The following is a 23,802-nucleotide window of genomic DNA, read 5'->3' on the forward strand; positions in this document are numbered from 1 at the left end:
GTTCCAAATGCTAATGACATTGAACACTACATTCTTTGCAACGTTAGAATTAGTATTTCACCAAAATCAGTACCAGAGCCTAGATCAATTCACACATAAGTTAGTCATGACGTGAATTCTTGTAGAATAAATTCTAAAATTTTCATTTTGAGTCATCAGCATTATTGGACAGAGTAGTATGTCAGACGTACCATATATGTTTTATAAATATAATAGCATTAGTCTCATTGACAAGTGTCAAGATTAGATCATTAGCCTAATGATCAAGACTAATGATTGACAATATGGGAAGATATGTTTTGAGACAGGGTCATGCTGTATTACCCTGGCTGGCCTGGGGCTCTATGTAGACCAGACTGGCCTCAAACTCACAAAGATGTGCCTGCCTCTGCTTCCAGAGTACTGATATTAAAGGTATGTGCCAGCACACCCAGCCCTTGGGAAAACTGAGTGTGGGTATTAGTTCTAATTTAGTGGTGGTTTGTAGCCTTTAACATTTAAGAAACATTTCTCAGAGTGAAGCACACCCAACAAACATTTATGAACCCTAGTCATTCATAAGCACCATGCCATGTGTCAGCCCTGCTGCAAGATGAAGAAGGACTTGGCCTCTCCTGCATGTAGTGCAGTCTGGTAGAAAGTCTACATGAACCATGATCAGAGATTTGAACCATGTGGGAGGAACATAGGATTTGGGGAGAGCACAGTAGCAGAACTCAATCAAGTGTAGAATTTTTTGATTAGCAACTGGAGCCATTATCTGGAGGGGTGGCAACCCTCCATGGGAAGCCTCCTAAATTGAGTACAACATGGTACAGTAATACCAGAGGAAGGAGTTTTAGTGGAGACACGGGCCTTCTGCTCTAGAATCTTTCAGGTCTTCTTTGCACATTTCAGAATCCAAGTGGCTTCATTCACACACGGATACACTGAGCACACAGGTGTACATTCATTTGAGTTAGACATCCTAGTAAATGTGTCCACATGATTCAGGGCTGACCCTGATACTCTTGAGACTCCAAGATCTTCACCCCTTCCCTTGTTCCCCAAGAGAGGTTATAGGATTGGCTCTGGAAGCAAGAGTAGCTGGTACCATTTCAACAGAGCAGAAATGGGTGAATTTGGTACCTAGCCCTGATGCTGAGAGACTGTGGAAGAGAACTAGACACTCCCAGGAGGAGCTGAAGGCACCTAGGTTCCCCTAGAACCTGAAAGGATCTGGGCTTCTCTTCCTAAGCTGGGGTGATATGAGAAACAGATGGGCGCAGTCAGGGCTCAGCTGCAGCAAAGCCAGCTAGCTGAGGAATCCAAGGCCCAGTAGTGGGACACTGGCACAAAGTCTGAGGCCAGTTATGCTGAAATTGGAGGAAGAGCTTTGACAGCAGGAGTTATTCATGGATGCCACACCAAGGTTGATATTGATGTTTTCGTGGGGGCAGATTTGGGAGCAGCCCTTATTCAGGGTGTAGCCAAGGTTGACATTCCCAAAGCTGGGAGCAGCAGATAATGTGATACAGTAATTGTCTGTGTCCTTGCATGCAACTGGCCACGGGCAGTTTACATTGCTCTTCTGACCAGTGCAGGAGAAGCATATCAGGGAATGGACTTGCTCCACACCCAGAAGGGCTGCCAGCAGCACAGGCAAGAACACCCTCATGCTGAAAGTGGCAGACATCTGCTGAAGGCTCACCAGCCAAAGAAACCTGCTCCATGTGAAATGGCCCTGAAGATAATACTGAAACCTCAGGTTCTGGAGATCACCACAGGCTGGAGGCTCCCAAGAAGCTCATAATCTTATAAATATATTCTTGGTAGCATCTACTTGTCAGTCTAATCTGAAAGTGTAGTATGAAGGCAATGACTGGGTGATGTGGAAAGGTGCAGCTACAGGGTTTCTAGATTGACAGTGCTAGGAAGAAAATAAAATTAACAGATTATTTATTTGATCCAAACCTTGCAGACATTGAATTTATCAGTTCCTAAATGTCACCTTACAGAAATGAGAGCTGTATGAGGGCACATTGGGAAAGAGCAGAGTGGAATCATGGATATCACTTGGATCTACTGGACTTCAACATGCCTTTGACATAGCCAAGAGACGATAACTTCTATGACACAAGATAAAGTTCGAAAAGTTACATGGACTTTCACAGCTGGGTTTCAAATGGCAATGTAAGCCACTGATGTATGTATATATGAAATTATTAAAACATAAGGCTTCAGAAGCCTTAGAACCACTGATGTCTAAGAGACACTAAGACAAATGAGCTACTTACAGGTGCATAAGATGGCCAGGTAAGACAAAAAAAAACTAATGTATTTTGATCTCAGAAGCAAATAACTAAATGTATTTAGGAAATGACATAATACAGAAACATATAAGAAAGATAAACAGAGGTCATTGGTGATTGCAGAGATTATAAATTTATAATTATGGTTATGAGGTTAAATGGTTTAAAATGAATAATAGACAAAGAGCTTAGAAATCTGTTTATTTTTATTTGTATTTCCAAGGATCTATGTCATATTTCTCTAGAGGTGCAGGACAAAGATTATGACAGAAAGGAACCAAACTGTCATCTCCCAGTTCCTCCTCCTGGGCCTGCCCATCCCCCCAGAGCACCAGCACCTGTTCTACATCCTGTTCCTGGCCATGTACCTCACCACCGTCCTGGGGAACCTCATCATCATCATCCTCATTGTACTGGACTCCCATCTCCACACACCCATGTACTTGTTTCTCAGCAACTTGTCCTTCTCTGACCTCTGCTTTTCCTCTGTCACAATGCCCAAATTGCTCCAGAATATGCAAAGCCAGGACACATCCATCACCTATGCAGGCTGCCTGGCACAATTATACTTTTACCTGTATTTTGCAGACCTTGAGAGCTTCCTCCTGGTGGCCATGGCCTATGACCGCTATGTGGCCATCTGCTTCCCCCTTCATTACATGAGCATCATGAGCACCAAGCTCTGTGTGAGCCTGGTGCTGCTGTCCTGGGTGCTGACCACCTTCCATGCTATGCTGCACACCCTGCTCATGGCCAGATTGTCATTCTGTGAGGACAATGTGATCCCTCACTATTTCTGTGACATATCTCCTTTACTGAAGCTGTCCTGCTCTGACACACATGTTAATGAGTTGGTGATATTTATCATGGGAGGGCTTGTTATTGTCATTCCATTCCTACTTATCATTGTATCCTATGCACGAGTTGTCACCTCCATTCTTAAGGTACCTTCTGTTCAAGGGATCCACAAGGTCTTTTCCACTTGTGGGTCCCACTTATCTGTGGTGTCACTGTTCTATGGGACAATCATTGGCCTCTATTTATGCCCAACAGCTAATAACTCCACTGTGAAGGAGACTGTCATGGCCATGATGTACACAGTGGTGACTCCCATGCTGAACCCCTTCATCTACAGCCTGAGGAACAGAGACATAAAGGGGGCCCTGGCAAGAGTCCTTTGTAAAAAGAAACTTACCTTCTGTCTGTGATGGTTGCACTTGATAATTTTGAAAGTTTTCACTCAGTAGACTGTACTAATGTGGTGATACTATACCAGATTTTCTTGTTGCCATTTGAGATTCAGTTAAAAGCATAGAGCAATCATTGTTCAGCATGTAAAAGAGAAGTCTGTGCATTTGAAGAAAGAAATTATATTTGAGACCATGACTTTTTCTATTTTGCTTTTGTTGGGTAATCCTAGAAAAGCATATATTAGAGCTACAGTTTTAGTTGCCCCAGAATTTTATCAGTTTATCCTGAGTTCTGCTTTAACTATGGTCTCACTTTTAAATTGTCCTCCAAAATCCTAAATCAATGGAAACAGCCAAGTATCTCATTTTTTCCATCTTCTAAAGTCTTCTATGTGCTATTTCTGAACAAATTTTGGATTTTATTCATACTTAAATTTTTTAACCTTTACTATTATTTTGTGTATGTGGGTGTTTTACCTGCATGTATATATGTGCACTGTTCATGCAGTGCCATTGAAGGACAGAAGAGAGCATATGATCTAGGCCTGGAGTTACAAATATTTGTAAACCATTATGTGGGCACTGGGAATGAAACCTGGGTCTTAGAGAAAAGCAGCTAGTATTCTTACCCTGAGCCATTTCTCCAGCACCTCATTTACATTTAATTACCCCATACCTTTTTTGTTTTCATGTATATTTTAGGTTTTTTCTTAACTCTTCTGATCATAAACATAATTTTGTGATTATTTTTATTTTTTTATTTTTTATTTTGTACAGCATGTTTTAATCATATTCTTAGCCATCTCCTAATTCCTCCCAGATCCAACCCACCTCCCTACCTACACATACATATGTACATGGAGAAAAACAACACACACACACAAAAAAAAACACAAAATTCAAAACAAACAACTAAAAAAGAAGAAAAACTATAAAATAATAAACACCAAAGCAAAACCAAAAACACAGACACACAACAACAACAACAACAACAAAATGGAGTCTGTTTTGAGTTGGTCAACTACTCCTGGGCATGGGGCTTTCTGGGAATATGGTTGATATTCCCAGTGACATTCCACTGAAGAAAACTGATTTCCCTTTCCCAACAGGTATCAATTACAAATAGTTTCTAGGATAGGGGTGGGACTTTGTGTCCATTTTCCATTCTCAGTTCTGTGATTTTATCTGGTTTGAATCTGTGGGGTATTGTGTATGCTGCCACAGTCTCTGTGGGCTCATATATGCATCAATCATGTTGTGTCTGGAAGATGCTGTTTCCATGGAGCCATGCACAACCTATAGCTTTTGCAACCTTTTTGCCTCTTCTTCCAAGTAGATCCATGAGACTTTCTGACATTTTTGTATAACAATGTCATCTGTACAGTTCTGTTTTTGCGTGGAATTAACTAATAGCTGTAAACCCTAGATTTTATTTCCCTAGGACAATGGAAATAAACTAGAAGCTGATTCATGTTATATTTTTAGAGAAGTATTTTGCTCTTACATTAAGGACCTTGATCCATTTGGTTGAGAGTTTATGCTGGTTGAGAGATAAGAATATAGTTTAATAGTTCTACATGTACTATACAGCTTGAACAGCAGCATTTGTTGAAGATGCTATCTTTTCTCCAATGTGTATTATCGGCCTCTCCAAAAAATCAGGTGTCTCTACAATGTATTCCTGAATTCTATTTCATTAATCAGTGTGTGTTCTTATATAAATACCTACCTGTTTTCATTAATATAACTTGTGGCATAACTTGAAATCCAGGATGGTGAGAACCTCAGTCATTCTTTTGCTGTTTGGGATCAGATTAACATTTGTGTTTCTATATTAAATTTAACATTTTTTTCAGTTTGTATGGAGAATTCCATTAGAATTTGATTGGAGTTGCATTAAGTCTATAGGTTGCTTTTGGTAAGATGTCCATGGTCGTGATATTAATCCTATGAGTCCATGAGCAGTGGAGGTCTCTCCAACATGAGTTATCCTCAGTTCCTTTTTCAGTCTGTTAATATTTTCATTTTACAAGTCTTTCTGGGGATATCTTACTCCATTGCCCTACGTCATCTGCATCAAATTTTCCCATCATTCATTCCTTCTCTAAATGTATTATAATATCAATGTACTGTCCTAACTTGTCCATACTCTAAAATAATCTCTTTTAAATAGCCATAGAATAAATATATAGTGTTGGGACAGAGAATGAGATTTCAAGCATACACTATATAATGGTCAAGTCAGCATAGCTGATGTACCCTTTATCTTGGGAGTTTAGCATCTTTGTATAGGTAACATTCAAATACCTCTCTTCCAGTCATTTTCAAATAAGCAATGAATTCTTGCCAACAGTAATACTCCAACTGTGCTATACAGCATCCGAACGCCTTCCACTAACCCAGCTGCATATCTGTATCTATTTAACATCTCCATACATCTCCCTTCCCCACACTCTTCCTGGCATCTGGCAACCACTATACTAATCTACTTCTATGAGTCCACCTTTCATTTCTTTTATTATAATATATATTGGGGGTTTTTGCTATGTTCCTTAAATTCAACTTTGTTTTTAATTATAAGGAATACTATTTGCATTTATTACTTATTTTTATTTGTTAGACTAACATTTTCATATTATTATTTCTTGCATTAAAAATAAGTTTTCCTACCATTCTGACATGAGTTTCTAGTGACTGAGATCTTGCTTTTAATTACCTCATTAGTTGTATTACATTGAGTTATTGTTTTTTAAAAATGTTTTCTAAAAGTCTACAACTACTCTGGAAATCAATCTGGCAGTTCCTCAGAAAATTGGAAATAGTTCTTCCTGAAGACTCAGCTATACCACTCTTGGGCATATACCCAAAAGATGCCCCACCATACCACAAGGACACATGCTCCACCATGTTCACAGCACCCTTATTTGTAATATCCAGAAGCTATTACAACCCAGATGTCCCTCAACCAAAGAATGGATACAGAAAATGTGGTTCATTTACACAATGGAATACTATTCACCTATTGAAATATATTAATTTTGCAGCCAAATTGATGGAACTAGAAAATATCATCCTGAGTGAGATAACTCAGACCCAAAAGGACATACATGGTATGTACTCATTGATAAGTAGATATTAGCCAAAAAGTACAGAATACCTGGGATACAACCTACAGACAATAAGAAGTGTAACAAGCAGAAATGCCCAAGTGCGGAGGCTTCAACCCCACTTAGAAGGGGGAAGGAAATAAATACAGGAAGCAGAGGTAGGGAAGGACCTGGGTAGGAGAAAGGGGAGGGAGGGGGAAAGGGCAACAGGATCATATATGGAGGAAGGGGACATGAGAGAAGCCCAGAGAGCCAAGAAAATAAATGGAAATACACAGTGTCAGGGAGTGGGAGGTTGGGGGAAACTCTAGAGAGTACAAGACACCTGGGAATTGAGACTCTCTCAGGACTCATTGGGGATGACCTTAGCCAAAATGCCCTACATTGGGGAAAGGAAATTTCAAGAGTACACAATTAGTAAATAGACCCTCAAATGGAGGGATAGGGTTACTGACCAACAGTCAAAATTCCTGACCAAGAATTGTTCCTATCTAAAAGAACTGCAGGGACAAAAATGAAGAAGAGACTGAAGGAAAGGAGGTCCAACGACCAGCCCAAGTTGGGATCCATCTCATGGGGGGACACCAAGGGCAGACACTACTATGCTACGATATGCTTATAGATGGGAGCCTGGCATGGCTGTCCTCAGAGAGGCCCTACCAGCAGCTGAATGAGACAGAAACAGATACTTACACCCAACCATTGGATTGAAGTCGAGAACCCTTATGAATGAATTAGGGGAAAGAATGAAGAAGCTGAAAGGGAAAGCAACCCAATAGGAAAAATAGCCATCTCAACTAACACAGACCCCAGAAAGTTCCCAGTGACTGAACCACCAACCAGGAGCGTATCCAGGCTGGTCTGAGGCCCCTAGCACATATGTAGCAGAAGTTTGCCTGGTCTGGCCTCAGTGGGAGGAAATGTACTTAATCCTTGAGAGCCTTGAGGCCCCAGGGAAGGGAGAGGCCTGGTCAGGGGAGATCACCCTGTTGAAGGCAAGGGGGAGGAGGAATAGAATGAGGAATTCTGGGAGGGGAGACTGAAGAGGAGCAGCGACTGGAATGTAAAATGTCCATTTTGCACAAATACCTTTCATTGATACAGTCTTCTTTCTGGTCCTTGTGAGATTTTCTGTTGTGTTGTTTTGTGTCATATCCTAATGCACAATAACTGTTAGAAAAGACTATTAGTGAATCAAGATTGGAAAGTTAGGAAATGACATCATGCAGTTAGGATTTAAAGTGGTCTTTATTGACCATTAAGTATTCAAAGATCATAAAAATTTACCCCTTTAATGTATTCTAAGAGTTCTATTGTCCTAGCTTTTGTGGCTACATATCTACTGTTGCAAAACCAACATGAGATTGAAAACATATATAATTAACTCCATCACACTCAAAGCCAGATCAGTTATCTTATTCTCAAATTCACTTCTTATATACCAGCAGTTCCTGAAATCAGGCCACCTTTCAGTCTTTCATATGGGCTCAAATGTCAGTCACATAGTCTTTGACTCATTCAAGAAAAACGTTAGCTCATGTTGTAAAATACCAGTCTAACTTCGCTCTTTTCATGTGGCTGTGAATTTTAATCCATTTTAATATGTACATACATTAATGCATGTACATATTCATAGATCACATATATGTACACAGAAGTATACCATCTTTTGGGCAAATGAATGGTGGATCATGAGAACTGAGAAGTGGAATATAGAACAAAGAGCAAAGGAAGGTAGATGATGAAGAGCTCCAGTCCTTGCTTGTCATAAAGCATCAGTAAACACAGAGAGTTAAGCGGGGACAGGAGAGGGTCTGGAGTGCAGCAACATGAACTACTATAGAAGAATGAAATGATGGTTTGGATGTCATTACTTAGAGGCAGCAACAAGAAAATAAACGGCCCAATGTTGGAGACTTAAACAATGATGTTCATGCAGCTAAGATTAAATAATGAATGGCCATTCACCCTATTCCTCAGGCTGTGGGTAGTTTGGGGGAAATCTCCAGATTTGAATAATTTAAGCTTTAAATTGATTCAATACTAACTCACACCAGAATGCTGCTAAACTCCAATTACACTTGCTTTGATCTTCTGCAAAAATTCCCTTTCCTCCATATTATAAATATCAGACTACTACAAGGCAAGTCTGCTAAGCTTGAATGAGATTGAAACAATAAGATAGGTAAGAAAGTCTACCAGAATGGTAAACAGACGTCAACTTCTTTCTTCATGACCAGAAATAGGCTTGTAGGGTCCTGGTATGAATCAGCTCCTGGGCAAGCATAAATCAAACTGTTACCACAATGCAAACAGGTCATTATAAGCAGAGATCAGGTGAAAGAAAAAATACAAATCAGACATGGAAACAAAAGGAAAGTATTGAAAAGTAAGGATGTTTTCTCAGAAGTGATGAGTAAAGTTTTTTTTTTCAACAATGAGAAGTTTTGTTTAGCAAAATGAGCATAAATGGTTATATGTGCCTATACATATGAGTCAGTACATTGCAGATATGAGCTCTTGTGGGCTGCTTCTCAGAGTCATTGCCTCAAATATTATTTATACTTCTTCATTTGACAAGGTTTTTTTTTTAGTATTTTAAGAACAGTGAGCACAAGACCTCGGTATTTAAGTCAAATTAGTTTTGACATGGGAAGATAAAACATCACTAATGCCTGAATTATGGTAATCTAAAAAAGAAATTTAACTAAACCATTTTACATTTTTCTGATGGGGATCAGGAAAACTGCCTCAGAAAGTTATTGTGAATCACTTTTCCATCAACTACGTAAGACTACTGGGTGTACAGTTTTTGACAAGAGATGTAAGTTAACATCTAACCCTACCTGGAATTTTCATTAACCATAAAAAGAATAACTCTTTCATGTCACATATGGAGTTAAATTTTCCCACAGTTGTTAAAATCTGGCTTTCTTGGTCCTATTATTTTAGACTGTAAGTTTGCCATAGACTTGATGCAAACCTTGATTCAGAGAAATATCTGTGATCAAGGAAGTAGTGGTGACTATGGTCTCAGACAATCTGAATCATAGACAAAAGCATACTCTAAGAAAATCATATATGTTTATGGTAATAAATAAGTATACTCTAACCTGAATCAGAGATTGTTTTGAGCCCTGGAAACACTGTCCAGTTGAAAAATGGATTGCCAGATGTGTTGTATACGGCACACCCAACCTCTAATGGCAATTTGTGTGAGATACAGTTATTCTACACACTAATGCTACTTCTGGAAACACATTACATATTGAACAACACTGAATTATTATTTGAGAAGTAAGGTTTTTTTTCTTTTCTTTTTTTTTTCTTTTCAAGACAGGGTTTCTCTGTGTAGCCCTGACTGTCATGGAACTCACTATGTAGACCAGGCTGGCCTCAAACTCAGAAATCTGCCTGCCTCTGCCTCCCAAGTGCTGGGATTAAAGGTGTGTACCACCACTGCCTGGCTGAGAAGTAAGCTTTATGATAAGAAGAAAGGTTATACAATAATACTCATACATATGTTAAAGTTAAATGTTACTGAATACATTATTTAAAATTCCAATATTTGTGTTCATAAGCAGAAAAGAATTTTCTTCTTGCAAAGAACTCTAATTAGGGCACCCTTCATGTCTCTGTTCCTCAGGCTGTAGATGAAGGGATTCAGCATGGGAGTCACCACTGTGTACATCATGGCCATGACAGTCTCCTTCACAGTAGAGTTATTAGCTGATGGACATAAGTACAGACCAATGACTGTCCCGTAGAACAGTGACACCACAGATAAGTGGGAGCCACAGGTGGAGAAGGCTTTACGGACGCCTCGAGCAGATGGGACCTTGAGAATGGAGGAGACAATTCGTGCATAGGACACAACAATGAGCACAAATGGAATGACAAGGATGAGGCCTCCCATGACAAATATCACCAACTCATTAACATGTGTGTCAGAGCAGGACAGCTTCAGCAGAGCAGACATGTCACAGAAAAAGTGGGGGATCACATTGTCCTCACAGAATGACAATCTGGCCATGAGCAGGGTGTGCAGCATGGCATGGAAGGTGGTCAGCACCCAGGACAGCAGCACCAGGCTCACACAGAGCTTGGAGCTCATGATGCTCATGTAATGAAGGGGGAAGCAGATGGCCACATAGCGGTCATAGGCCATGGCCACCAGGAGGAAGCTCTCAAGATCTGCAAAAAACAGGAAAAAGTACATCTGTGTCAGGCATCCTGCATAGGGGATGGATGGAAATTGACTTTGCATATTCTGGAGCAATTTGGGCATTGTGACAGAGGAAAAGCAGAGGTCAGAGAAGGACAAGTTACTGAGAAAAGAATACATGGGTGTGTGGAGATGAGAGTCCAGATGAATCAGAATGATGATGATGAGATTCCCCAGGACGGTGGTGAGGTACATGGCCAGGAACAGGGTGTAGAACAGGTGCTGGTGCTCTGGGGGGATGGGCAGGCCCAGGAGGAGGAACTGGGAGATAGCAGTTTGATTCCTTTCTGTGATGCCCTGCATCTAAGATATTTAAGAGAAAATAAAATATCCCTCAATATCCAAATAAAACCAAATATACATTCATGACAAATGATCTGTGTATGTGTTCTACAATATGTAATCTCATTTTCATATTGAAAGATGAATCTGCAATCAGAAATACACCATGACTAAATTTCAGCCATCTAGCACACTTTTTTCCATTAACATTAGAAACAACAACATTGACTCTTCACTCCCATCTAAAACATACTTATGGGTTAGCTTTGTGGTCTTCAGTTCTCCTGATGATGCTATGGCCATACACTCTCAGCAACTGCAAGTGCTGTTTTTCTAGCAGTGTGTTTCATATCATTGTTTCCTGGAGCATTTTCCTGAACACCCTTGTAATAATGTAACTCCAGCCTTCAAATTGTTCTCATAGCATCAGGTACCACCTAAGCTTCATGGGCACACCTGACTCCTTCACTAAACCACCATCAAGTGCTTAGTGACTAACTCCTCCTAGACTTATGAAGCCCTCTTCAGCTCAACAGACTTCATTTCCTACTGACCTTTTTCCAACCTACTCCTCCACCTTTTATATCTCAAAATGAAAGGAGTCTTAAGTCGGAATTCTAAGAGCTTTCTTTCTTATAATTGTTTCTCTAGCGATCTAAAAAATCCAGTAGATTCTGTGCTGCTTTTTTCCTGTATCTTTTCTATCCCTGATTCATTATTTACCCCCACTTCTTTTGTTTTCTGGCTCTTCTGGCCACTTATTTTTCTTTTTTTTTTTTCATTGCTAACAACATTTTTTATTTTAATCCGATATTTTATTTATTTACATTTCAGATGTTATCCCCTTTCCCCATCCCCCAACCCCATTAATTCCCTATCCCTTCCCTCCTCCTCCGTTTTTGCCTTATACTATTTAAATTACATGCAAGTATTAAGGTCAGTTCTAGGTTGAGGAACTACCAATACGATAGATGCAAATAGTCAAGGAACAAGCAAGGCAATAAACCTAGATAATCAAAGAACATGCACGACAATAAACAGAATCCCGTGATCACTCCTGTGATCACTATTTCTAAGGGTTTATCAGGATGCCCAAAATATCTGAACCTATTCCCTGTCCTATCCCAAAGTCATTTTCATGCCTGAAGCCTACTTCTTTGTTCTAGCTTAAGATTTAGATTCCTGCCTGAAATTTCTTCTTTGTTCTAGCCTAGGATTTAGATTTCTGCCTGAAATACTTTGTTCCAGCCTAATGTTAGATTCCTGCCTGTAGTCCATTTCCTTGTCCTTGGCCTATGTCAGATTCCTGCCAGGCAGCCTCAAAAGCTCTCCACATCCCCCCCCCTTTTTATTGCAAAAAACAGACTAAGCCTGTCTTAGGTCATTCTGACAAGAATGCCTTCCTCACCCATCGTGGAATATGCATTATCAAAAGCAATGTACTTTGGGTCTTAGGTTGGTAAGGCTCTGTGCAGAATCTTACCCGTCCTTGGCTTGCCAGCCTGTTAAATTAATAACTCTGTCTGTGGGTCCATTTTCAGTTTCAAGTCATGTACTTTGGCTGCCAACCTGTTGATGTTGTTAAAGACAAGCTTTAACGTGATGGGCAGGATATTCCCATGGCAAGAAGGGCTAGCATGATCAAGCTATATATGTCATTCTTGAGGTTTGACCAAAATGGAAATACTGACCTCATGCCATGGATAATTTTATTGGCATTATCTCCAGCATCAAACCTCAACAGAGCAGCATTCTTTAAATCCATAATCTCACTATGCAAAGTTAAAAAACCCAGAGAGGTGTTAGAATTATGCCAAATATCCTACAGGTGTCTTTAAACTTTTCTGTAATTATAATGACAATCATTGTAAATTTTAGAAGTAACACTACTCCAATAGTATTTGTCATGACACTGGAGATGGCTCCTAACTCTTGAACCCTGAACCTCCCTCAGATAATTTGAATATGACATGGAGCATCAATCCATTGTTCCAGACACCTATATAAATCCTTTTGTATACTAAGTACATTAGTAACACTTTTTTTGCTAGATGGTTATCAAAAATAGCTGTCTTAACTCCTTGTGTCAAAGCTATTGCAGAAGCAGTGGTGCTAGCAATTAATGGAATTAAAGCTGTTATACCAGCAATAATCAAGCCTGCTACCCTCTTGCTTCTGCTTAAAGCCTAACTCACTTCTTCCAGGACTTTCAACCTTTTTTCAGAGAATCAAGGTTTTCTAATACTCAGGGCAATAAGACAAAAGCTGTTTGATAGCCCCCTGTAACAGACATGCCAGGTTTCAACACACTAACACAATTAGAAAGTATACCATCAATGCAACTTACATTAAATACTGTAGAAGGGACAAAAGTAATTTTAGCTTTACAATTAAAAGAGCCTTAAAACATGCACTAACCCTTGTTTGAAATCCAGATCCTGTCCTAACTTTATCTCTTGCTATTATAACATTATAGAGAACTGCAGCTAACTTCTAAATATGTCTCTGAAAATGCCCAGATCCAGCCTTCCAAATGAAAACTGTTATTTCCAATATTGGATTGATTTCTAGACCAGTACATGATTGAGTCTGAATAACTGGTCACGTTTAAGAAAAATACAAGAGTCATTATAATTTCTCTTTTTGGTTCTCTGTTCCACAAGGTCTAAAAACTTGAGGCAAGGCAGCTTATCCCATCTAGGGTACAGTCAAGCAAAGGTGGGTCAGGAGCATATGTCCAATACAGCTTCCCAGTCACCCTTGTCAGGACACTCAGCAAGCTCACATTCGCTGTCTCAGCACCAGTGTGTCTCATCATTCTGGCAGCCACCATGCTCCTAGAGCATCCTAAGATCCTCTGAGCTCCCGGGAGCCCCGCCTCCTCTGGGTTTTGTGGGATTGGGTGCAGAGCTGAAGCTCAAGATCTCCTCAGTGCTCAGGCGCAGACCGGAAGCTCTACCCCCACTTCTTATCTCTTCTTTATGTTCTTTTATTTTTATTAATTTACTTAATTCTTTGACAATTTGATTCATATATATGTGTGTGTGTGTGTGTGTGTATGTATACACACACATATATATATATAGTGAATTCTAGTTACTTTCTTTCCCACGCCCACTTTCTCTCTTGTGCTTCCCACTGCTATCAAACTTCACTTCTGTTCCTACCTGTCTCTCTCACAGATTCATGACTTTTTGTTTTGTTTTGTGACTTAATCACTTATCCAGAGCCATCTGCATGCGCACTGGTTTGAAACTATATATTAATGTGTAGTGGGATTTTCAGTGTGTAGGCAACCAAAGACAGTGGTGGCCCTTCCCCTGAATCTATTAGTACAAAGTCATTCAGAGGTGAGGGGTAGAGCCCTATCCATGCCTGCATGTTGATGAGCATGTTACTGGGCATGCCTGCATGCTGACTGTCAAGAGTTCATGATTTCAATGCCTATGGATTGCCCAAAAGATGGGATCTCATTGCCCTTTTCCCTATATTCTCTCTTTTCATTCTTTTCTCCCTCTCCTCCAAGACGTTCCCAGAGCCTTCAAGAGGATGGTAAGAATGTCTTGTTCAGAGCTGAGTTGATTTGTGGCCCCATACTGGCTTCAAACTGACCAGTCTACTGTCTTCACCTCCAGAATGTTAAGATTACATGTGTGAGGCTATGCCCAGCTTTGTTTCTCTGAGAAACTTATCCTATTTCCTAAATTTGCACCAGGCCAATATTGTATCTGGATGGTTAAATCTGCCTTAATTCCCTTCCCCCTGCTTGCCCACTCACTGATTCAATTTCTTCACTCTCTCTCACTGACTGGGATGAAGAGCTGATGTTCGTTGCCATGCTGAAAGTTTCATAAATGCTCACTATTTTTAAGGTTAAGGTAAAATTATTTTAAGGGCACAAAAGACAAAATGTTCTTCCAGAGTTGTCCCTGGCCTACCTCCACTGTATCATCTGGCCCACTGCATTGGCGTGTCCTACACAGCAATGTGTGACTTATCAGCCACTGTCTCTTCACGCCAGCTTCTCACAGTTGCTGTTCTTTCTGCCTGGGCTCATCTCTCCTGTGCTTCCATATCACCTGGCTTACCCTCAGTTTACCTTACTTGTATATTACAAGTAACGCTATGTGCTAAATTTTTCATGCTCCTCTAGGTGAGACCAGCTGCCATGTTTCCACAGCATCCTATATTATCCCATAGCACTCAAGGGTCACTCAAGGATCACCAGTTTCACTGACTTTCACGTAGATTCCATGCAAGAAAGGCTGTGTCGCCATCTTGTGGCATGGGCAGTACTTGGCATGGTTCTTGGACATGACTAGTGTTTTAGAAATTTTTCTCTGCTGCACATCAGGCCAAGACACAGATTCCTTCAACTTTAAGGGCTGCGAAGAACACTCATCTATCTAAGTAGATCACAACTATTATACCTTCCCAGAAGAAGCTTTGGGCATCCTAATACATAATTCCTGGGTATAACTTCAGTTCCATGGAAAACATTATACTGCCTAAGCATACTTCCTTTACATCCTATATGACCTTGGCGTATATTTTACATTATACGCATATATTGTCAGTTGTTGTGATAGATTTAGTGATTTGGTAAAAACTGAGAGTGTAAGTTCTACCCTTGAGACCATGATCCAGCTATTCTTCAGAAATAAACATATGTTGAGTATGTCAGGACAATGAAATACATGGGACCTTTTTCCTCTAAAGTTATTTATCTAAAGATAAATAACTAAATCCAAATGCAAAAATTTTTGCCCTGCTGGTGCTGTTTAGTCTAGCATGTTGAAAATGCTTGCTATCTTGCTTGCATATTTAGACATGGTGTGCTATTACTACAATAAGGAAAAGCATCAATAAAATTTTGTTTATGTGGCTTTGTTAGAGGCTCTATTTCTAAGAGATGAAGAAGATTTCAATTTGGCATCTAGCTGTGATAATAAATCACAACCAAGGAATATCACTTGAAAGACAGAACCACACATTATGGATATAAGTTTGAGCCATTCCCATAACAGTGCTTCTCATCACCCTCACCTGGTTCATACGCAGTTCTCAGTCAAGGCCACACATGAGAGTCGTAAACTGCAGAGCTTCAAGCTGGAGATTCAGCACAGTGCTAGAGTGCTTGTCTAGCATTCCTAAGGCACTCAGTTCAGTCCCCAACACTGAAAAATAAATGAGGCACAGAGGTTCTAAAAGCCCATTTTACATATAAAGAAACTGGTTGCATTACTAAATGTTGACCTTGACATGGTAGCCATTAGGTAGATCCTAATTCTACACGTTAGAAATTCAAATTTTACAATTAATGATAGCTCTGCTGGTCTGTCAATCACACTCACAGGAATAAAATAATATTTTTAACACAAACTTTTGAGCAGTTCCCCAATAAACATGATGACCTGGAGGGAGGCTGTCCAATGTACTCTGAAGTATTCTGAACAAATGAGTATTTTAATAATATAGCCATGGAGCTAAAAACCTATGTGTTCACTGTCTTTCTCACAGAGATGCCATCACCTAAAGTGACTCAATTTGTGAGAATGCATTTTATACTGATGTTTTAAAAAATGCTTTCATTAATAAATTACATGAAGAAATCCTAAAGACTATCATAAAACCAGTAAAATCAAGACTTTCAGGTTGGAAGGACAGTGAGACATTGAGACATCAGCTCACTCACCACAACCACACCCCACCCTGGCCAACTCACCCAGAAATATCTCAGGGTAACTCCAGGGCTCTGGACTGAAATCCGGCTCCCATTTACGCATTGTAAGCACAGGAAGGATGGTCTCGATAGCCATTGCCTGTGTGTGCACCACACCTGCTCACATTGTAAGCACAGGAAGGATGGTCTCAATAGCCATTGCCTGTGTGAGCACCACACCTGCTCACATTGCTTATCCTGCTTATCCCTGGGCCTAAGGGGCCCTGCATCCCAGAGGAGTCTATGTCCTAGAGGAACTAATTTAAAACAAAGTAATTATCCAGCTTCTATCTAGAACCAATTCCCTCAGAGGCCTGTATTTCTGATCATAGGCCCTGATCATACATGACTATACTTGGAAAATGATAGGAATGAAGAAGTTGATGGTTCATCCCCCTGGTCCTGTGTCAGTGGAGCTTGCATTTGGGAAGATGATGAAGAGTGGTTGAAGGAGCCAAAGAAAGTACCGAAGACTGTGAATACTTGATTTACAATTTTCCACAGGAGGCCACTACATTGAAGCAGAGTACCATCATTAAAGACATGCTCGACAAAGGGTCCTTTGCTACATACTCAGACTATAAGCCAACTCCCTGTAAGCAGGCTCTATCATACACAAGCATACTACTAATAAAAATCAGACTCATACGACCAAACTTTGTAAATTTGGCAATGTAAGATGAACTCCCCTAGATCATGTTCAATTTATCCTCAACCAGCATACAAAAAGTTCAGACTCACACTTCATTCATTATTTTTACCTCTTCGACTCCATAGGAGAGCCTTAACACCATCCACCACCAACAACCCAACACTCTCTGCATGTACCTGTGTGCTGTGTTCTTCCAGGCCCTCTGAGCAATGATTCAGCTATAGGTAATATCTATAATTCCTTCTCCCTCTGCTTCCTCTGGCTTCCCACTCACGCTTGGCAGTCATTACCTAGAAGTGGTGCTTTTGCTACTTGGAAATATGCATCCTTGTCCTTTATCTGGTTGTTCTCACTTAAATTAATAATTTATCTGGAGGCACAGAGATATTAGGAATTCCACGAGATTTCAGACACAGCATTCCACGATCATGGTAACAAGACAGAGCATGCACGTTTACCCTGATAATCAACATCACTCACCTCAAGTAGAAGAGTGTCACTGCTCTCAGTGTGTTCATTTTAGAACCAAAAGCCTAAACCCCAAACTCAGTGAAACCACTGTTACCTTTCCCAGGAGAGTAATTCGCATTTTCAGAACTAATCTGTATCAGGATATTTCCCTCTACATTTGCGATAAAGCTCGGTAATTTTGGAGGAGCTAATGTCGGAGGACTGAAGGGTGGAAAGGAGAAGGAAGAGGAGAGGGAGGAGGAGATTGGCAAAGATGAAGGAGGACAAACTGGTCGAGAACAGTCCTGGGTAACAATTTATATCTAAAAGTTAGATATTGGGTAACAACTCTAATTGTGTGGGCATCTTGTTAATTGAGCATTTCCAAATACATGAAACCATTGGATACCTTTAAGCTTTAAGAGTCTTCATTCTACTGGGAAACGTGAGCCTGGCGGGTGTTGTCTGGGGTTCAGCCAAGCTTGGTGGAGTCGGCGCTGGGGACTGGCAGAGCCATCCCCCTCAGTGGGGTCGCGTGGGTGCCAGGGCCAGTGTTTCTAGATAGCCAGAACCTTGGTCCAGAGCCGGAGCCTCGGGAAAATGGCGGTGTCTGGGAATAAGCTGGACCGGCACCGTTTTTTAAATATTGCCCGCAATACTAATCCTTTGGGCATACTATGTTCAACCTGCTATTTCTTACTTAATCTATAGATGCAAAAATCAGCTCTTCACTGGCTCACTTTTGCACATGCTGCTTGACTTTTGCCCAGGAAGTTCTCTATTTACATAAAGAAAAGTAACTTGAGAGTTCCCTTAGTACTTGGAGAACTGGTGAGATCTCTGATCTAGTTTGTGTTGATTACTTTAGAGAACATGGGAGAGATGGACTGAAGTGCATTCTTTTTTTTTGGTTTTGCTTTGATGTATGGGAATCTTAATTTTCAATACCATTTGTTACAAACACTAAAGTCTATTGAACTGTTTTTCCATTTTCCTCAAATAGCAATAGATGGCTGAAGAGTGGCTCTATCCCAGGGCAGTAGTTCACATCTGTAATCCCAGCACTCAAGACGAGAGGGCAGGAGAAATGTGAGTTTGAGGCCAGTCTAGGGTTCATTGTAAGACCTCTCTCAATAAATCCAAGACCTTAGGATATAGCTCAGTGGTGGAGTGTAAGTCTAGAGAGTGTAAGCTTATTGAGCCCCAGCACCTGTGATAACAGTCTGTAGTCTGACACACACTTTTTGTGTTTTTCTATTAACACTTTTCCTCAATCACAAGACTGAAATCTATAGGCTTCAAGTTCACCTGTTTTGTTCTTTTCCAAAACTTATTTTGGTTTACACTTTCTTTGCTTTCACAAATAAATTTTATTATCATGTCATCAATTTTAATACAATAATTTATGTTGGGTTATGAATGTAAGTTGTTAACTCTCAAAATGAGTTTACAAAGAGTCTGTCATATGAACATGAGGTTTCTAGTCCAGAAAAAAAGGTATCTCCATCCTTTATTCTACTCATAACTTCCTAAATCATCATTTTAGAGTTTTAAAGACAACAGTTAGACATACAGTAGTTCCCTTGTTGTGCTTCAATTTCCCATGGTTTCACCTATGGGAAATGAATTATGATCCAAAATTATCTTGAAATTTTCAGAAATAACTATCACTGTGTTTTAAATTGAACACTTTTTCAAATACTTATTGGCGATCTATATTTTCTTTTTAAGGGCTGTCTATTCAATAGGCTTGTCTATTTATTGACTGTTTCAGGTTTAGAGTGATTTTCTAATTCTAGCTATTAATCTCCAATCAGATGTATAAATGGCAATTGTTTTCTCCCATACTGTAGACTTTCTTTTGTAGCTGACACTATTTTCTTTGCACTACAGAAGCATCTTGCTTTCATGTAACCCCACTTGCTAATTCTTTGGATTATTTTTTGTGGTGTTAGAGGCCCTTTTAAGAAAGCCCTTGCCTACACTTGTTTCTGGAAGTATCTGGGTTACGCCCTCCTACGGCAGTTTCAAAGTGTTGGTTCTTACACTGATGTCTTTGATTGGTTCCCACTTGACTTTTGTAGGGGTGAGAGATGGGGGCTGGTTTGAGTTTTCTATATGGATATCCAGCTACTCCATCAATATCTGCTGAAAATGTGCCCCTTTCTCTAATATGCGTTTTTGATACCATAGTCAAATTAGGTGGCTTTAACAATATAAGTTAATTTCTGGATGATTTATTTTATTCTATTGCTTTATGTTTCTATTTTGTGCTATTACCGTGGAGGGCTTGAGAGTTTGGTTTGGTTTTGGTCCTATGGCTGTGTAGTATAATTTGATATTGGTAATTCCAGCATTGTTCTTTCTGTTTAGAATTGTTTTGTCTATTCAGGATCTTTTTGTGCTTCCATTGAACTTTAGGATTCTTTTTATTTTATAACAAAGAGTCATTGAAATTTTTATAAGCATTGTGTTGAATCTATAGATGATTTTGGTAAGATAAGCATTTTAGCAATATTGATGTCATTACCCAACAATATGTGAGGTCCTTCTATCTTCTGATGGTCTCTTCAATTTCTATCTTTAGGGTCTTAAAATTATTTCTTTGGCTATGTTTATTCTTGGGTATTTTAAGCTATTATGAATAGTAGTTCTGTATTGATTTCTTTGCCAGCAAGTTAGTTATTAGTATCTAGAAAAGCTATAGATTTTTATATCCTGCTAGTTTTTTTAAAGGGTTTATCAGGTCTAAGAATTTTCTACTGGAGTTTTGAGTGCCTTTTAACTATAAAACCATGACATCTATAAATTGGGACATTTTGATTTCTTCCTTTGATATTTGTGTATGTTATTCTCTTCTTGCTATATTTCTCTAGCTAAGACTTCAAGTACCCTAGTGAACAAGAACAGGGAGAGTGAGCACTCTTTTCTCATATCAAATTTTGGAGGAAATACACTTTTTCCTCACTTAGCATCATAATGTTTGGCTAGCAGTTTGTTTTATAAAGCCTCTATTGTATTGAAAGATGTTCTACATCTGCTTTTTTGTTGGTTGGTTTTCATTACAACTTTTCATGCATATATGTTGTTCTAGTTCATATTTAGTTCTAAGCTATCCCCCTCGTCCACAGTCTTTGCCACCCCCTTCCTCATCATACACAGCCCTCCACCTGCCTCCATCCCTCTCTGCCTTGTTTCCTCCTTTCCTCCAGACAGCCCCCACTCCACTCTTTATATCACATGTTCTATTACCTTGTTTCCCCCTCTGGAAACTATTTGTCCTTTCCCATGATATCCTTTCTACTTTTGTGAACTATGCCCATGTGTTTGCAGATACACACATACACATTCACTTTAAACAAAATTTCTGAGTCTGAGAATGAAATACACATTGTATGGCCTATTTTTTTAACATGGTGATGTCCTGGTCTATCTCTTTTCATAAAAAGATAATAGTTTCATTTTTATTTATAACTAGATAAAGTTCTATTATATATATATATATATATATATATATATATATATATATATATATATTACCATATTTTCTTTATCCATCCACTGATGACAAATAGGCTTATTTCATTCCATGTCTATTGTGAATACTGCAGTAATAAACCTGAATGTGCAAGTACTTTTAGGCAAGTTGATTTATAAGCCTTTGAGCATATATCCAAGAGTAGTATATTTAGATAATATAATAGTTCTATTTTTAATCTTTTTGTGAAACCTCTTTGATGATTTCCATAATGGCTGGACTTATTTCCATTCCCTCTGGCAACAGATAAGTGTTCTCTTTTCTCTACATCCTCATCAGTATGGTTTTATGTTTGTTTTTGTTTTGATTGGTTGTTTAAATTGGTTTGGTTTGGGTTGGGTTGGGTTGGGTTGGGTTGGGTTGGGTTGGGTTGGGTTGGATTGGGTTGGTCGGGTTGGTCTGGTTGGTCTGGTTGGTCTGGTCTGGTCTGGTCTGGTCTGGTTTGGTTTGGTTTGGGTAACCATTTTGCATGGAGTATCTTTACCAGATTGCTGAAGATGTTGAGAAATTTTTCAAATTATTTATTAGCCACTTGTATTTCTCATTTTGAGGACTATTTAATTCATTAATCCATGTTAAGTAGACTGGTCAATTTGATGTTTAATTTGTCAGTTGTTTTTATATTCTATTTGTTGATTCCTTGTCCAACTTTTCCAGTACTATTTGTTAAAGAAGCTCTTTAAACCATGTTTCCATGCCTTTGTCAAAAATTATGTGGTCATACCTATGTTGGCTTATTTTCTGGGTACCAGACTCTATTCCATTAGTCTATCTGTTTTATGCCAATTAGTATATGCTCTCACTAATGCTTTGCAATACAACCTAACATCAGCATTGATCTTTCCAATAAAGATTGTCTTGGCTCCTTTTGAGTTTTTTTGTTCTTCTCTAAGAACTTAAAATTGCTTTTTTCTAGTTCTGTGGGGAGTGGCCTTTGAATTTTGATCGTGATTCTGATGAATCTATATATCTAAGGTGAGTAAAAAGAGTAAACAGATAAGAAGAAAAAAGGAAGAGTGAAGATAAATATTATAAAAGGGAAAATAAAGTTAGAAAAAGGAAAAAATATTTCCTTGAATAGGTTCAAGACAAAGTTAGATAAATTAAAGAGAAATAAAAAATATGAGTGTGTAAGAAAAGCAAAGTAAACACTAAAATACTACTAACAAGCAAGGAGGAAACATGAGGGGCAAATAAGAAAATAAATTAAGAAGAAGAAAATTATGCACTAATAAGGGGAAAATATATGAATAAAATTAGATGAACATATGAAAAAGAATAACAATAAAGGAAAAAATTTTTAACTATGACTAAAAGTGTAGTAAAGAGGACAAGAGAATCAGAAAACACAAAGCTCTAAGATGTATGAAAGGAAGAAGGCAGAAAGAGACAGATAGAGATGGGGAGAGAGATTGGGGCAGCTGTTTTCATAGTCCTGGAAAATCAGGGACTGTCAAGTATCTACATGGAGGGGAAGAATCAATTCAACTTGCTGTTCCATGGTTTATACTGTAGCTGACTGTACCAGGCAAATATCTGATGTCCAACATCCTCAGGAGCTATCTTAGCGGCCTTCCTTCTCTGCATACCAAGGATTTGTAGGGTCAGACTTGGCTTTGTAGTATATGCGTTGGTGATTGGATAGGTTCTCTGCTCCTCATGACACATCCAAATTGTATTACCAGGGGTGACTAATGTTGGAGTTGCACTGTGGGGAGAAAACATAGCTCGGAAATGGTACATACAGAGGGGCCTGTCTTTACACTCTTGAGATGTCTACAGTGTTGATTACTCTGCTGGAGGGATGCAGTTGTGGGTGTTATGTGCATCCCTGTAACCTTAGAGTTCTCAGGCTCTACAGCAGTGATCTGATAGATGTTTGACTCAGAAAGCTAATTAATAATCACCCACCAGCCACTGGCTCAGAGCACTGACATGCAGGTTTATTCTCATTTGCTGAGGTCTGCTCCTACCACTGTCTTTCCCTTTGTGCACTGGAAGTAAAACCACAGCCTCTTTTAGAAGGGTGGGTTTTTTTTTTAAGTCTCTAAAGAGACTTTCTCCCTTAATTTAGGTTTGCTCAGAAAAGCAGGATGACTGATTGACTCACAACTGTTGTGTAAACATGTCCTGATCAAGATTTGAACTTGTTGAACCAGTCCATCAGCAGGACTACTCACAGGAGAAAACACCCAGGGGCCTTTCTTTTAAGCCTCCAGGTTTTGTCTCATGTCAGGAGAGTGTGAAAGAAGCCAGCAGTCTTGGACATTCTCCATCTTTATTACCAAGTCATAGATGCCTCTCCCTATCTGCTCTTCAGGGATCCTGTCCAATCTCTAATCTTC

At 39.4% G+C, this 23,802-nt stretch overlaps 2 protein-coding genes and 1 pseudogene across 3 annotated transcripts; 1 reads left to right on the forward strand and 2 right to left on the reverse strand.

Moving 5' to 3' along the window:
* Positions 1-1,294: 1,294 nt before the first annotated feature.
* On the reverse strand, positions 1,295-1,675 carry LOC114638681 (annotated as a pseudogene).
* Positions 1,676-2,554: 879 nt separating this feature from the next.
* LOC114638691 (olfactory receptor 1468) lies at positions 2,555-3,499 on the forward strand. The gene has a single exon (XM_028787249.1). It carries the CDS (start codon positions 2,555-2,557, stop codon positions 3,497-3,499), a length of 945 nt encoding a protein of 314 aa, XP_028643082.1.
* A 6,663-nt stretch (positions 3,500-10,162) lies between these two features.
* Positions 10,163-16,945, reverse strand: LOC114638689 (olfactory receptor 1468-like). 2 transcript variants are annotated; one of them, XM_028787247.1, is made up of 3 exons: positions 16,821-16,945; positions 16,142-16,272; positions 10,163-11,116 (listed from the first exon to the last, which is right to left on the reverse strand). In XM_028787247.1, the coding sequence occupies exons 2-3, from the start codon at positions 16,148-16,150 to the stop codon at positions 10,163-10,165; spliced, it is 963 nt and encodes a 320-aa protein (XP_028643080.1). In that variant the 5' UTR covers positions 16,151-16,272; positions 16,821-16,945. The 2 variants fall into 2 exon arrangements, with proteins under 2 accessions (XP_028643080.1, XP_028643081.1); XM_028787248.1 differs by lacking the exon at positions 16,142-16,272 and having other exon boundaries at positions 16,821-16,939.
* Between the last annotated feature and the right edge of the window lie 6,857 nt (positions 16,946-23,802).

The sequence above is a fragment of the Grammomys surdaster genome, unplaced genomic scaffold (genome assembly GCF_004785775.1).
Source record: "Grammomys surdaster isolate TR1022 unplaced genomic scaffold, NIH_TR_1.0 125621, whole genome shotgun sequence".
Taxonomy (NCBI): domain Eukaryota; kingdom Metazoa; phylum Chordata; class Mammalia; order Rodentia; family Muridae; genus Grammomys; species Grammomys surdaster.

Coding starts and splice junctions, on each gene's coding strand:
- LOC114638691 (XM_028787249.1), top strand. CDS start 2,555: ATGACAGAAAGGAACCAAACTGTCATCTCCCAGTTCCTCCTCCTGGGC.